Raw genomic sequence first — 14,851 nt, 5'->3', positions numbered from 1 at the left:
TTATTTCACATTGTTATATGTGTACATAAGCTATATAAACACAAAACCTTTTCTGCAACTTTCTGTATTTTTGATGCTTTAATTTTGATTAACTAAGTTGAATTATGACAAAAAGAGGTACACACTTTTAAAGGCAACTGATTATTGTTATATAACAATAAAAAGTATTTCAAATAAGAAAGGAACCCTGGCACTTTTAATTTATATACTGACATTAAAATTCAAAATGGAAATCCAAATCTGTAAAATGTAAAAAATAAAATAATCTCTTGTTGCTATCAAATTAAAAACAATGAAAACTTTAATCAAATAACTAGAATATTCAAACATAAAACACTACTAACACAAAAATCAATGAACTCCTTCAAATGTCTATGAACATCAAGTTGAAAAAAGAAAGAAAGAAAGAAATGAACATTAATAAGACAGAAATGAGGAAAATTTCATATGGAATTTTTTATAGATAACAGAAACATTGCAATTTCTTAAACAGAAAGAATCAAAATTTCCTATGGAGAAAGAAAAGCCAGAAAAAAAATCTAAAACTTTTATTATTTATTAATCTTTGTAGGGGCCCAGGACTGTAACAACATTCATAGTCATTTCTTACATTCAAGACATATATCATGTTGATATTGAAATATCTGATAAATATAAATAAAGATCAAAATAATAATATCCATTAAAGGTGTAGGTCACCTTTAGGTACAGCATTTAGTCTATCTGGCAAACTTTTCATGTTTTCATTAGTTATGGAAGAGTGTTTTGAGTGATGTTGGCCTCCAGGAAGTGTTTGGTTAGGTTTAGATTAGAGCTCTGTGCTGGGTAGTCTATTAGAGGCATGCTGTTATTATCCTCAACCCAAATTGCAGTAAGCTTTAATATGTGATAAGAACATTTACTTTGTTGTAACAGCATGGCTTTTTAGAATTCTATAAGTACCAAGAAGTACAGCATTATCCAGAACATGGAGGTACACCTCTCCATTTATGGTACAATCAATAACAACCAGTAGAGCAATTTCATACCACGAAAAAAGCCTCTGTACCATCACAATTCCATCACCATGCTTCATAGTTGGGACAATGCAGTCCTGCTTGTAGTACTCATGGGACTGTTGGAATTTTTTCTAGATAACATGGAAAGATTGCCAAGATTTAGGTTTTCTGATCTGCTAAAAACAGACCATAAAAAGATTTAAGATTATGAAGTGCTTCAAAGTGATCCAGTTTTTGTGGTTTAGAATATAAATGCAACTACTGCCAAGCACAATCCTTGTTACAAAAGTTCATTAGCTTGCCCCGAGAAATTCAGTACATGCAATAATCTGTACACTATTTACAAACTGATATGCCTACATGCTCTTGGATCTCTTGGGTGATTGCAATTCAGCTGTCTTGTAACACTTCTTGATAACACTTCTACAGTCCTCAGACCCTTTTCTGTGAAAATTCATGACCTTCCAAGCCAAGATTACAACATTCTCATTTCAGCATTTTGATTAACTTTCTGATTTTGTTCAATGTTTCATCTTGTTCTGTTGAGAAATTTAATATCTAAGAAATCTGTCTTATGTTCAGCCCTGCAATATGATCTGACAAGGCCACATTCAAAGTCATTTAGTTTCAAATGATGTAATCTTCTCACATATCTAACTAAAATGCTATCAACACCATTTGCACAATGAGATGCTCTGCTGGATTGTTCTAATACTTTTGGCGACATAATGTACTTTTGGGCTCATAGAATTACATGTGTGTGCAGAATAACACTGGGCTGCTTGTCTTTTCAACAAGAAGCCATCAGTTAAGGCCAGGAGATGTGCATTATGCAGGTGTAAAAAGTGAGTTTCAGTGGGAGAGGGGCAACCATGTCATCTCTGCATGAAATATTTATTCTAAGTTTTGAATCATACAGATATTAAAATACAAAATCCAAATTTAGGTACTGTAGTTCCCAACAAAATTCCTTATTTAAGGAATTCCATACTAACTTGGATAAATTCTAAAGGGACTAATTTACTTTGAGTAAATTTCCTGTGAGACAAAACAACAGAAAAAAACTTAAATTTCTGAACCTATTGCTTCACTCAAATTATATGAACTGCATACTTTCAACTACTGATACTTAATAGTTTCACACAAAAGGCACATTCTTGTACTGGCAATGCTCACACCCTCCATCAAACTGAGTTCTCCCAAGGTGGGGATTAAGACTGAAGATATTTCAAAACGTTTCATAGTCCTTTTACTTATTGGTTTATAGTTTGTAATATTAATGAAAAAAATCTTTTGTATTTAATGGTTTTATATATTTCAATTTCCCTTCTTTAGTTTTAATATCTGAATATTAGTTACTAATATTGCATTGTAGAAACATGTGGATCTGGACTGAAAATGAATTATGGTTATTCTCCTTGAGAGAGTCAAGGAAAAAAAAAATATGACTTGTGAGTACCTAACCATGTCTAATTATTGATTTATGTTTGCAATATGTGGTAATGTAGGATATCATTATCTACAAAAGCTCTGAACAAAATTAATCTGGAAATTTCAAAGACAAAGCATTTATCAATTTATATATTTTTTTTTCTTAAAAAATGTCAGATTTTAAGAATGGTTCTTAATTAGATTGTTCAATCAAGAAAATTAAAATAATTGCATGTTTAGGCCAAAATGCTAGATGGAACTCATGTAAGAATCTTAATGGAGTAAAACACTAGAAAAGGATTAAACCAAAGTTTAATTCTTCCAATATTTCATCTCACTCACTAAGAAGACATCTTCTGGGAGTAGGATATAAATTATAACACACACACACACACACACACACACACACACACACACACACACACACACACACACACACACACACACACACAGTGGTAAAACAAAACTAAATGAATCTTGTTAGGCAAAAGTCTAGTCATAACTAGGCAGGGTGCCCTCTATGGAACAGAGCTGGAGGCCTTTATTTAGATTGGGCTGGTTTTTAAGGACAGTGGCAGATCAGAAGCGAAAGAGATTTTTTTTTTTGTTTTTCATAAACTTGCTGCAAAAAATATTTAATAATAATAATAAATAAAACCTCTAAATTGCCTTCAAGCCTCACTTGAAACTTGTGACCCTTTTTCCATTTTTCCAAGGAACAACTCCTTCCCTCTTTCAGTTCCTGATGTATACATAGTTATACACCAGGAACTGAAATGACTGGAAATGATATGACTGGAAAATCAGCCATCATCAGCATGGAAGTGCATAAAAAAATATATCTGTAATCGTGAATCATCAGTCTGGTCTAGCAGACCATGCCTTAGATATTACATGTATCTAATGGGGAAATAAAAAAGAAAACACCATGCAACATCACAGCAAGTTTATAGTGAAGGACTTTTTTAGAATCTGCATCTTTCCTTAAAAACCAGCCAATCTAAATAAATATGGATGTGATAAACTTCGCAAAATATGGGAAACCTTAATTTTCAGAGATCCCATATCACAACTGAAGCCTCCACCTGACACCCACACTGATATTAGTTGTGATACGGAATTTCTGAAAATTAAGGTTTCCAATATTTTGCTAAGTTTATTACATCCATATCACGTCAAAAACTAAGTTTCACTTAGTTTTGCATTGACTTTATGTGTTTGTGTGTGTGTGTGTGTGTATGTGTTACAATTTATATTGTATACCCTGAAGATGTATCTGTGACTGAGGTTTTTGATGGCAGTTTCTATTTCAAGCATTAACATTTACTCCTGATTGTATTCCTTAATGCAAATTCCTTAAAGTAATATTTTCTATTACTGTTTAATCACTGCTTATTTTGTTTAGTAATTTTCAAAATCCTTATGTACTATTCAGTATCCTTATGTACTGTTTTCACATCACTTTTAATATCTGATTCCTTTTACAGTATCTTTTCTCTTTGTCTAACCCTTTTCCAATAGCATTAGCATTAAGGAGTGTATGGAGAGGTAGCACCTTAGTATCGATGTCAGCCGCTGATCTCAGGATCAGGTTGTTGGGCTCTGGTCCTCACATACACTCAACTCTCACTTATGGCTCCAAGAAGTTGGTAGTGCACAACAGTGGCCACACACCAGTAAACCACCTCGGCTGGCAGACTAAACTAAGTGAGGGTATCAGCAATATAGAATGCTGTAAATAGGGAATGTCAACCTTTATGTGCATGAAGTCTGGAATGGCCAAGATGGCAGAAGAATCAACACATTAAGAAATTAATTCAATTCTGTGAAACCAATGACCTAATAATTGCCAACACACTGTTTAAACATCCTCCCAGAAGACTATATACCTGGAAAAGCCATCTATAGAAACCAAATTGACTATATAATAATAAGCAAAAGATTCCAAAATGCAAAACACAAACAAAAACATATCCTGGAGCAGACATAGGATTGGACCACAACCCAGTGATTGCAAAAATCAAAATACAACTTAAGATACCAAGCCAACCATTCACAAGAGAAACTTATAATTCACACTACTTAAGAAGAAGTTAAAGACTGCTTTATAAAAGAATTCACAAAATCCCTTAACAAGTCTGACACCACAACTCACACAGAAAATAGAACACCAATTGATGAAATTAACATGAACTGGCAAACATTCAAGAATAGCATCAATGAAGCAGCCAAAAATACACTCCCACAATTAAAAAGGAAAAGGAATAAACCTTGGATGAAAAAAAAAATACTAACGTTGATGGAACAAAGAAAAAAAGTTAAAGAACAAACCTGAATATAAAAGCAAGAATAAAGAAATAAAAAAAGAATACAGGAAAGCCAAAGAGGAATGGATTAAGAATAAATGTATAGATATAGAAAACCTTGATAGAAAACACCGAAGCAGAGAAACGTATGAAAAGATCAGAGAAATGACAAGCAGGACAAATACAGCAAACCACGCAAGTGTCATTAGACACTTGCATGGTTCCAATTCCCAAAAAAAACAAAGGCTACAAGACGTGAAGAGTTCAGGACAATCAGCCTCATCAGTCAAGTATCAAAAGTCCTCTTATATGTTATTCTTGAAAGAAATAAAAGAAAAATAAACATAGAAATAAATGATACACGAAGTAGCTTCAAGGAAAATGTAGGTACAAGAGAAGATATTTTCAACGTCAGAACGATCATAAGATATCTAGAAAAACAAAAAGATGTGTACCTCTGCTTCATAGATTACAAAAAGGCATTCGACAATATCCAACATGAATAATTAATTGAAATCCTTTCAAAAATAGGCATGGATGGAAGATGTTTTTGATGTTTTCTATTTGATGTTTGATCTTTTGAATTTGATGTTTCTAGCCAGTAAACGAAACTTTAGTTTTGCTTACTGGCTAGAAAACAACAAAGGATGTTTATCCCCTTATTTTCTATATTAAGGTGCCAGAAATCTAGCCATTTGGCTTTTTATTTTAACTAAAATACTTGAGTATATTTGTATATCTGAAGTTCACCAATCAATGAAATTTGCTCAACTTTGATTTGTTCTCTAACTTTTGTACACATTTTTCTTTTCAGCATGATATTCTTTTCTGCTCAAAACAAAATGGCAATTATGCCATGTATATAGATATACATAGACGTTGTTGTCCCCAATGTATGTCTACAACCAAAGATAACACTAATAATAGGACTCTAGCATTGATGTATAATTTTTTTTTTTTTCACCAGAGGTCAGGCCAGCAATTGTTGTAGCAGTTGGTCAGTAACTTTAACAAACCAGTTTGATTGTAGTGTAGCTTGTTTTCTGTGTATAGTTATATGCTCCAGAAGATGACCTTGACATAAAGGTCAAATCGTCGAATGTAGATTTAAGTTATATTAAACTAAAGTTTTTATTCAAACACAGTAGTTGTCTCCATAATTTTCAAAAATGCATTCAGATCACCATGTAAGCTTAAAAGAAAGGGAAAAAAATCACAATTACTTCCTATTCTCTGTATATATTGTGAAAAGTATGACTTTTAATAAGTTTTACTGTTAACAATGATATCTTCACAGAATATAAGAGTGTGAGGATATCACTACTAACGTAGCCATAATGAGGCAACTTATTGTCTGTTCTCTCCATGTGAATTTATGCACATCTTTATGTTGGAAAATTAATTCAGATTCAGAGTCAACCAAAATGCTCAAATATATTATCAAGCAGAGGTTGTCAGGACAGATTTCTGGTTTACAATAAATAGTCAAGCAATCACAGGACATGACAAAGATCGGTATTTTAGCTTTGTAGATCTGGAAAAGGCACATGATATGACTAAAAGGCAAAATCTGATCAAAATGCTACAATTATATTGGTACCAACAGAACATTACACAAAGCAACACATTGTCTATAATTAAAGTGTGACTCAATAGTTTGAATTGGAGGAGGTACAGAAAAGTGGCTTGATGTAAAATAAGGTGTAAGACAAGATAATGCTGCTGTCTTTACTCTATATTATTCATCATCTATACTGACCACACCAAAGTAAAGCAACATTAAACTTACTATCAAAATCAGAAATATCCAATGCAGCTATTTACTTTATGCAAATGATGTTTCTAAATAAATTGTTACAAGTCTTCAGATCCTTTAATTCAACTGAATAACTATTGTAACTTGCAAGCTAAAACTCATAAAGAGTTGTAAAGCTAGAAGAAAAAGAAAAAAACTACTGGATCAAATTTAGTATAAAAAATCACCAATAAAAAAAGTGGAACTAACATCACTTAAGAATATGTGAGTTAATCTATGGTATAATCATATAAACAGAATAAGAGAGGAAAGTAACAAATGTTTGATGTCACAGAGGAAGAGCTAGATGGATGGATAATTTAGCTGTGGCTTAGAAGACTGACATATAAGATCTCATTGTACAGGAGATCTAACAAATAACAGATTAATTTGGAAGAAATTGTTGATAGGAAGCTAATAACAATGTAAAGCTAATACAGAAAGATAATGCTGTACACTTATTGAGGGTACACATTAGGAATTGATGATCATGATACACCAAATTATTCAAACATTCAACATGAAATGATATTTTAAAATTATATATACCATTTGGAAAGATATATTTAAAAGATACCTTGAAGTCTGCAGACAATTGGAATTTTCAATTTTAGCATCTCAGCTGCTGCAATAATACCTTCAGCTATTACATCACATCTCATTATGCCTCCAAAAATATTTACCAAAATGGCTTGTACCTATCAACAAAATATAATATAAAAATCTAAACATAAAAATTTCGATAAAAGTTCATGAAAACAGATAATTTTTATTGTGTTATATATTGTTTTTTCAAGCAAATTCACATGGTAGCTGGCTCAGAGCAACTAACATTTTGTACTTATTTAGTTTCTCATAGACTTGAATATGAAGAGTATGGAGTTCATTAACATTCAATCTGATTCTGATGAAATAAGGAAGCTGTTATATACACATCCAATCTGTTATATCTAAATCTTTTTAAGGGACAAAAAACAGCTATGTTTCAGAAAGGAAAAGCTGTGCAACTTCCATCTAAGACTGACTAACTCAGTCTCGCATAAAAAAGGCACAGAAAATTCCTGTCATACAGATGAGTTTGAATCCATGTCCTTTGCCTATCAAAGATGCGTGGCAAAATCACTTTTTGCAAGTGTTGATGAAAAACAGTAGCAATAAGGTATGTTTGTTGTCATATTTTTATCATTAATTTCATGGATAATCTTTTCCTGTGCACATGATAATGGAGAAATTCCATTTCAAATCAGTGTTTGTAAATCTTCACAAATGTCTGATTAAGTTTATTAAAAGAAAACAGCTGTCCATGATGTGATTATCTGTTAACTGTGTGTGTGTTCGCTGTTCAGTCTGTATATTTTATTGGGGGAGAGGATGAGCAAGACACTGGTCCACAGAGACAAAGGGATCCTATTTGTATTGAAAATGCCTAACTGGAGGATTGATTCCCTCCATTTTACTGAAGAGATCAAAATGACACACAGATTCTATGTCAGAGAAACTGAATGAATGGCTCCCATGTTTTTCAGTCCAACTGGTTCTGAAGTCACACGACAGAGTAGCCAAGAAAAATTTATGTTGGTGACACAAATCAGGTAACAGATTGCACTGAAAGAACAAGTACTGTACATCAACCACAGTCTGCAAAGGAGCATGCTAAGAAAGAATATCACCACAATCATAAGCAATTTCTTATGATTGTGATGATAGACTCTTAGTAACACCATTATGTTCATTGGTTTAAACATTTTATTCCAAAGAGAGAGAGAGAAAGCACATCCTTGCATAATGCAACTCCCTAAGAAAGGATCAAACTCTTGTTCTAGCTTTGAAAATGTGCAGATTACTAAAATAGTAACTCTCAATGGTCACTGATCCATTATCACACAATTTCCCATTATAGGAAAACTGTAGGATATGCAATATGACTTGCACAAATCACATCACTGCTGCCAAATACATGTCACAGGCAATGGGCAATCTCAGGGTGGCGGCAGCATTAGTGATTTTATTATTATTATTATGTGATACCTCCAGGGAGTCCAAAGACTCATACTCTACAACTCTGTCTCCACCAACTACAATGAACCGCAACTACCATCATCATCTACACCAACACCATCTACCGCCCACCACCACCACTAATATTTTCACAGACAATCACAAACATCCACATCCACAGAAACATTTATAGTAATATTGCCCTTACTCTCACCTTGTCCCCTATCTGTACTTTCTAATAGTGATTTCAGTTTAATATATTCATTTAAAAAAATCAATGTGTTTTCTTTATAGAGATTTAAACTACTTCTAAATTTTTTTCTCTTTTTCTAAGTTTTGTATATTATTCTCATTCACTGTTTCTCTTATTTAAATAAAATGATTCATGCTGTTTCTTTCAGTAAACTGATAATTCACTTCACCCTGATGGCTAAGATGAGTTGAAACATTAACATTCTGTAAGAATAAAAACAGAATTTGCAGCTGATTAATTATGACTTTATATGTTCAGCTGATGTATACAACTGATATTTGATTATAAAGTTTCATATAAAGCTGTCATGACCATTTCTGCAACTGGCAACTCATTCACTATTTAACAGGAAGGAAAGAATGAATGAAGTGAATTTATTTAACTTTAAGATGAGGTAGACAGTTGTTATTATTGGAAGTAAATATGTTAATCAAAATTTATTTATGATGATCACCTAATTTGGTAGTATTGAACTTATAGGTACTGGTACAGGTCTGTGTAGAAATATGTACAGAAAAAATAAAATAAATAAAAGTAAAAATAATAAGATGACACAATGGATGAGAAGGAGAAGATAAGAAGAATTTATATATGCAGGTCATCCTATATGCATAGGGTGAATGTTTTAGTATGTGCATCCATATCGCCACAGATTTGTTGGTTAGGGTTCATCTACCGTCTGTTATGACAGCAGATGAACCCTACCTCAGAGTACTAAGTTTATCTTCGACTGTGGGTATGGGATGGTTTCCCCTCCACTCTAATTTTACCTTCACAAGCATAAAATCAATCACAAACCCATTTGGTAGTAGATATCGATACATCCAGATATAAATAAGAATTTGGATAATTTGTGGATTTCAGATCAACAATAATAATAATTTAAGAGATCACATAACTTAACTGCTTGCAGAGCTAGCACGCCTGGTTAGCCAATGTATTTTCTCTAAAACCAAACAGGCTACTTTTTGCTTGAATTCTGCAATTGGCACAGACAGGGTTTGACAAATACTGCAGACTGGACAAAGCAGAATACTTTGTAAATTTCATAAAAACAGCTCTAATTAAAAGAATTTTGGAAAAAAAAATAATAGCAAAGTATCCAGTGCCTGCTTGCTGGCCAAGAAATAATACTGAATAAACAACAGGTTCTACTTAACATCTCTTGAAGATTCACCTGAGCATGTCAGAGAAGCCATTTTAAATTAATGGTATGAAGTTAAGGTATTATGCAAGCATCTGAAGTTTGATGATATTCTTAAATCAACTGAGTCATATACAAGGACAGATTTCTGTTTTTTCCTCAAGTTGACATCAATAATAATAGTCCTGTCTCCCTCCACAGCATTCTGAGAAAGGACTTTAGTATGATGAACATAATAAAAAAAAACTACACTTCAGGTTGTGGCTTAGAGAATCTTATCACAATATCCTGCAATGGACTGTTAATTTATTTGTTTGCACTAGTTTGAATATACATCACATAAGACCATTTCTAGTAACAAAAATGATAATGTTATATTTTCCAAAAAAAATTAATGTTGTTTTTCTTGTACTTCCTATTCTTATGTGAGAAGTTCTAAGACGTTCTCACTGTTTTGTGAGAACTTTTTAAAACTTCTCACAAAAACAACAGCTTCTCCAACCATGATACAGCACCAATAATCATTTAATGAAATTCCTATTGACCTACTGGGATGCAATAAAAAATGGGCAAGATCTCAGATGAGCGTATTTTTGGCTTGGCAATAAGGTTTTACATAATTTGTCGAGCTCTGGGCATAGATGCTTGTCTTTCAAGTGAAAGATAAATTTCATTATCCAGTGTGAAACCACCACCCTGCTTATTGAAGTGCTTGAAAAAGTTGAATATTTGCCTCTCTACAGCAGGGTTTCTCAATTATGTTAATAAATAAAGAAATAATTAAACAAAATTTTAGCATGTTCATGGCACTAATGTATTATAGGTTTATAATCTTTTATGGGTAGGAGCCACATAAAAAAAATCCTAGAAACATCCAAAACAAAATATCTTCACAAATTATTATTATAACACTTGATCATTATCATCAGTGTGTTTAAAAACTTCAGGAGACTGCGCTAATTTTCCTTTATCATCTGATGTCCTGTCCAAACAGCATTCTGGTCCGCACAAGGACACTATACCATCAACAAAATTATGTGCAAAAGCATGACATTTCAGAAAATCAATTCCAAATATTACTTGTAAATTTCTTATAGTTTTTTTTATCAAAATTAAAACTCTAATTCCAAATGACATTTCAGTTTTAAGTTATCCAATTAGGCTGAAGGGTATATTTGAATTTGAAATTTCAGTTGATAAGAAGATTCTGGAAGAGCTATTAATGGATGACAAACTTTCAAAGGAAAACAAGGAATTTAAATAAAAGCACTGATTTTCTTATCAGCTGAAATTTCAGATTCAAATATACCCTTCAGCCTAATTGGATAACTTAAAACTGAAATATCATTTGGAATTAGAGTTAATTTTGATAAAAAAAAAACTATAAGAAATGAGTGAAATATGTGCACCTGTGTCACGTAAGATTTTACGAGACACATCTTCAATAAATCCTTGTCAAAGGATTATCTCCATTAGCATAAGGAGATAATTCTACATCAAACTCTCTTTTTGGGTTTGAGCTGCCTTTAGCTTTACCCATGACTAATGAGTAGTTTGACATTTCTGTCCTTGTCAATCTTGAGGCATGGGTCCCATGCTACCAAGCACGTCCCCAGGTTGCGGATAGGGGAATGGCCTCTGGATATAGAGGTTAGCTGCAAATAAACAGGGAAACCTGTGATAAGCAGTCGTGGACAATGGGACGGCATCTACCAACAGGAAGTGGTGAGATAGACAGTGGCATGGTTATCTCTAGAAAAAGCTACATATTTCCACTGACAGGGATGCGACATGGTGAGATGTAACTGCCATTCAATAAGTTACAGCCTGCTGGAAGTTGAGGCAGCAACAACTTTCGTCCTGATCAGCAGAAGATCACCATAAGTGACAACGGTGTAAAGGATACTGTGGTAGGCAGATAATCATGAAGAATGAGAAACGGCTAGCACACTAAGCCTCTCTAGAAGGCTATTGCTGGACAAGGAAGGCAAGGGGATACCACTTTGTTCTATTTTTCTCTAGTAAGATAGCAGTATGGATGGACATTCTAAAAGATAGTAAAGTGCACAATGGCTCAATAATTGTGCACAGCAGGGGAAGAAGCAAGGCTTCCCAGGTCGTAAACCAGCGAAATCCTTGTACATTTATTGGGACGTGGAATGTGAGAACATTTGAAGAAAGAAATGGATAGATTAAAAATAACCATATTAGGAATTAGTGAAATGAGATGGAATGGAACTGGAGACTTTTGGAGTGGTGATTACAGAATCATTTATTCAGGTGATGAGACAGCAAAAAATGGAGTTGCAGTGGTTCTCAATAAGGAATGGGGAAGAAGAGTAATCAACTCAGTAAAATGTAGCAGCAGATTAATAATGGTAAAACTAGAAGCAAAACCAACAAATATTATAATAATACAAGCTTACATGCCTACTAGCGACCACAGTGATGATGAAGTTGAGAGAGTATATGCAGATATTGAAAATCTAATCAAACTCACCAAAAAGGAAGATAATCTTATTGTCATGGATGATTGGAATGCAGTCATTGGTGAAGGCAAAGATGGTAGAGAGGTGGGAAAGTATGGACTTGGATGCCAAAATGAAAGAGGAGACAGACTTTTGGAGTTCTGCCACCAATTCAATCTGATCATTACTAATACCTGGTATGAGGTACCAAAAAGAAGAAGGTATACTTGGAAAATGCCAGGGGATATAGGAAGGTACCAAATAGATTATATTATGACAAGAAACAGATTTAAAAATCAAGTAAAATCATGCAAAAGTTACCCGGGAGCTGATGTTGACAGTGACCACAATTTGGTTTTATTGAAATGTAATCTGAAATTTAAAAAGCTGTCACAACCAAGGAAAAGGCCCAAATGGAACATAAATAACCTGAAAACAGAGGAAAACTATAGAAACTATAAACAGCAAACTGATGAAAGCATTAAAACTAGAGAGAGGGAAAAGAAAAACATAGAGGAAAAATGGACTCATTTAAAGGATACAATCATGAAGGCTGCCAATGACTGCATAGGATTAATGAACAAGCAACTAAAAAAGCCATGGATCATCCAGGACATTCTAGATCTAATAAATGAAAGAAGGAAATACAAAACTTCCCTAAAGGAAGAAAGCAAAGACAAATATAAACTATAAAAAATGTGATAAATAGAAAGTGTAAAGAAGCAAAAGAACAATGATATACAGAGAAATGTAAAGAAATAGAAGATCTAACAAAGACTGGGAGAATCGATAAAGCTTATAACATTATAAAAGGAATAAACCAGAAAAACAAGACAAGAAGTACAATTATCAAAAATAAACAGGGGAATATACTAATAGATAAGGAAAAAATTTTGGAAAGATGGAAGGAATACTTAGAAGATTTATATAGTGGAAAAGATCTAGACACCAAGGCTATAGAAGATGAAACAAGACTAGACGTGAAAGAAATTGATCCAAGTGTTAAAAGATGAATTTGAATGGGCACTGAATGAATTATCAACCAACAAGGCGCCAGGCATTGATAACATCCCTTCAGAATTAATAAAATACTCAGGAAACATAACTAAGTCATACCTTTTCAAGATAATAAAGGATATTTATGAAACGGGTATCATACCCAAAGATTTTACACAATGCTCTATCATACCCATTCCTAAAGTAAATAATGCAAACAAGTGTGAAAATCATCGAACAATAAGCTTAATATCACATGCTTCGAAAATACTACTCAAAATTATACAAAAAAGACTAACAAAGAAAGTTGAAGAATCTGTTGGCAATGACCAGTTTGGATTCAGGAAACAGCAGGGAACAAGAGAAGCAATCCTAGTTCTAAGAACAGTTATTGAAAGAAGATTTGAGAAGAATCAAAATATTCTGACAGGCTTTCTTGACTTGGAGAAGGCCTTCGACAGTATTGACTGAAACCAAATGTTTCACCTCCTAAAAACAATAAAGACAGTCTGGAGAGATAGAAGGCTCATATTTAATCTTTACAAGCATCAAGAAGCCCTAATAGAAACAGCCAGCAATAAAACAAAAACCGCAATAGCAAGAATACGTAGAGGTGTAAGACAGGGGTGCTTTCTTTCACCCATACTGTTTAATCTCTACATTGAAGATGCAATAAAGAAATTGAAAGAACTAATAGAAACTGGAATTAAGATAAATGGAATTGATATTAACTGGCTACGGTTCGCAGATGATATAACAGTTATAGCTAATAACAAAAACAAACTGAAAGCCCTGACAAAGGTGGAAGAAATTTTCACACAATAATGCCTAAAAATTAATTATAAGAAAACAAAATTATTAATTACAAGTAAAGCAAATCCAATGAAAATAAACCTAGAAATAAACAATAACCTAATCCAACAGGTATCCTCTTTTAAATATCTTGGAAGTCTTATCACAGAAGATGGAAGAAACCAATCAGATATTAAAGCACGAATAATCCTAGCCAAAAAAGCAATCTACAACAGAAGAAATATTTTTACCAGTAAAGGACTTAGCATCCAGCTCAAAAAAAGGCTAGTGAAAACATACATATGGAGCATTGCATTATATGGTTGTGAGGCCTGGACTCTAACAAAATAAGACACCAAAAAGTTAGAGGCATTTGAACTTTGGTGCTGAAGAAAAATGATGAAAATTAGTTGGACAGAAAGGACAACTAATGAAGTTCTAAATATAGTTCATGAAGAGAGGTCATTAATGAAACACGTCAATAAGAGAAGAAAAAGCCTAATTAGACACCATTTGAGGCATGGGGGACTGATTACAGAAACAATGGAGGGGACTGTAAAAGGAAAGAGGCCACGAGGCAGACCAAGAATTTCATATATAAATAACATAATGATGCTAACTGGCACTCACTAGGAGTTATGAGGAGATAAAGAGGAGATCACAGGACAGA

General features: G+C 33.3%; 1 protein-coding gene across 1 annotated transcript in view; it reads right to left on the bottom strand.

Moving 5' to 3' along the window:
• LOC150094826 (succinate--CoA ligase [ADP-forming] subunit beta, mitochondrial-like) overlaps positions 1-14,851 on the bottom strand; it is a 169,085-nt gene that overhangs the window by 44,571 nt on the left and 109,663 nt on the right. Inside the window, exon 9 of the mRNA XM_090411583.1 lies at positions 7,108-7,228. Within this exon, the coding sequence (XP_090267709.1) occupies positions 7,108-7,228 (121 nt within the window). The remainder of the gene's footprint in view (positions 1-7,107; positions 7,229-14,851) is intronic.

Source organism: Typopeltis vanoorti, chromosome 21 (assembly GCF_054136105.1).
Source record: "Typopeltis vanoorti isolate ZY-2024b chromosome 21, IOZ_Tvanoo_1.0, whole genome shotgun sequence".
Classification (NCBI taxonomy): Eukaryota; Metazoa; Arthropoda; class Arachnida; order Uropygi; family Thelyphonidae; genus Typopeltis; species Typopeltis vanoorti.
This window is presented reverse-complemented; position numbering and strand designations above follow the sequence as displayed.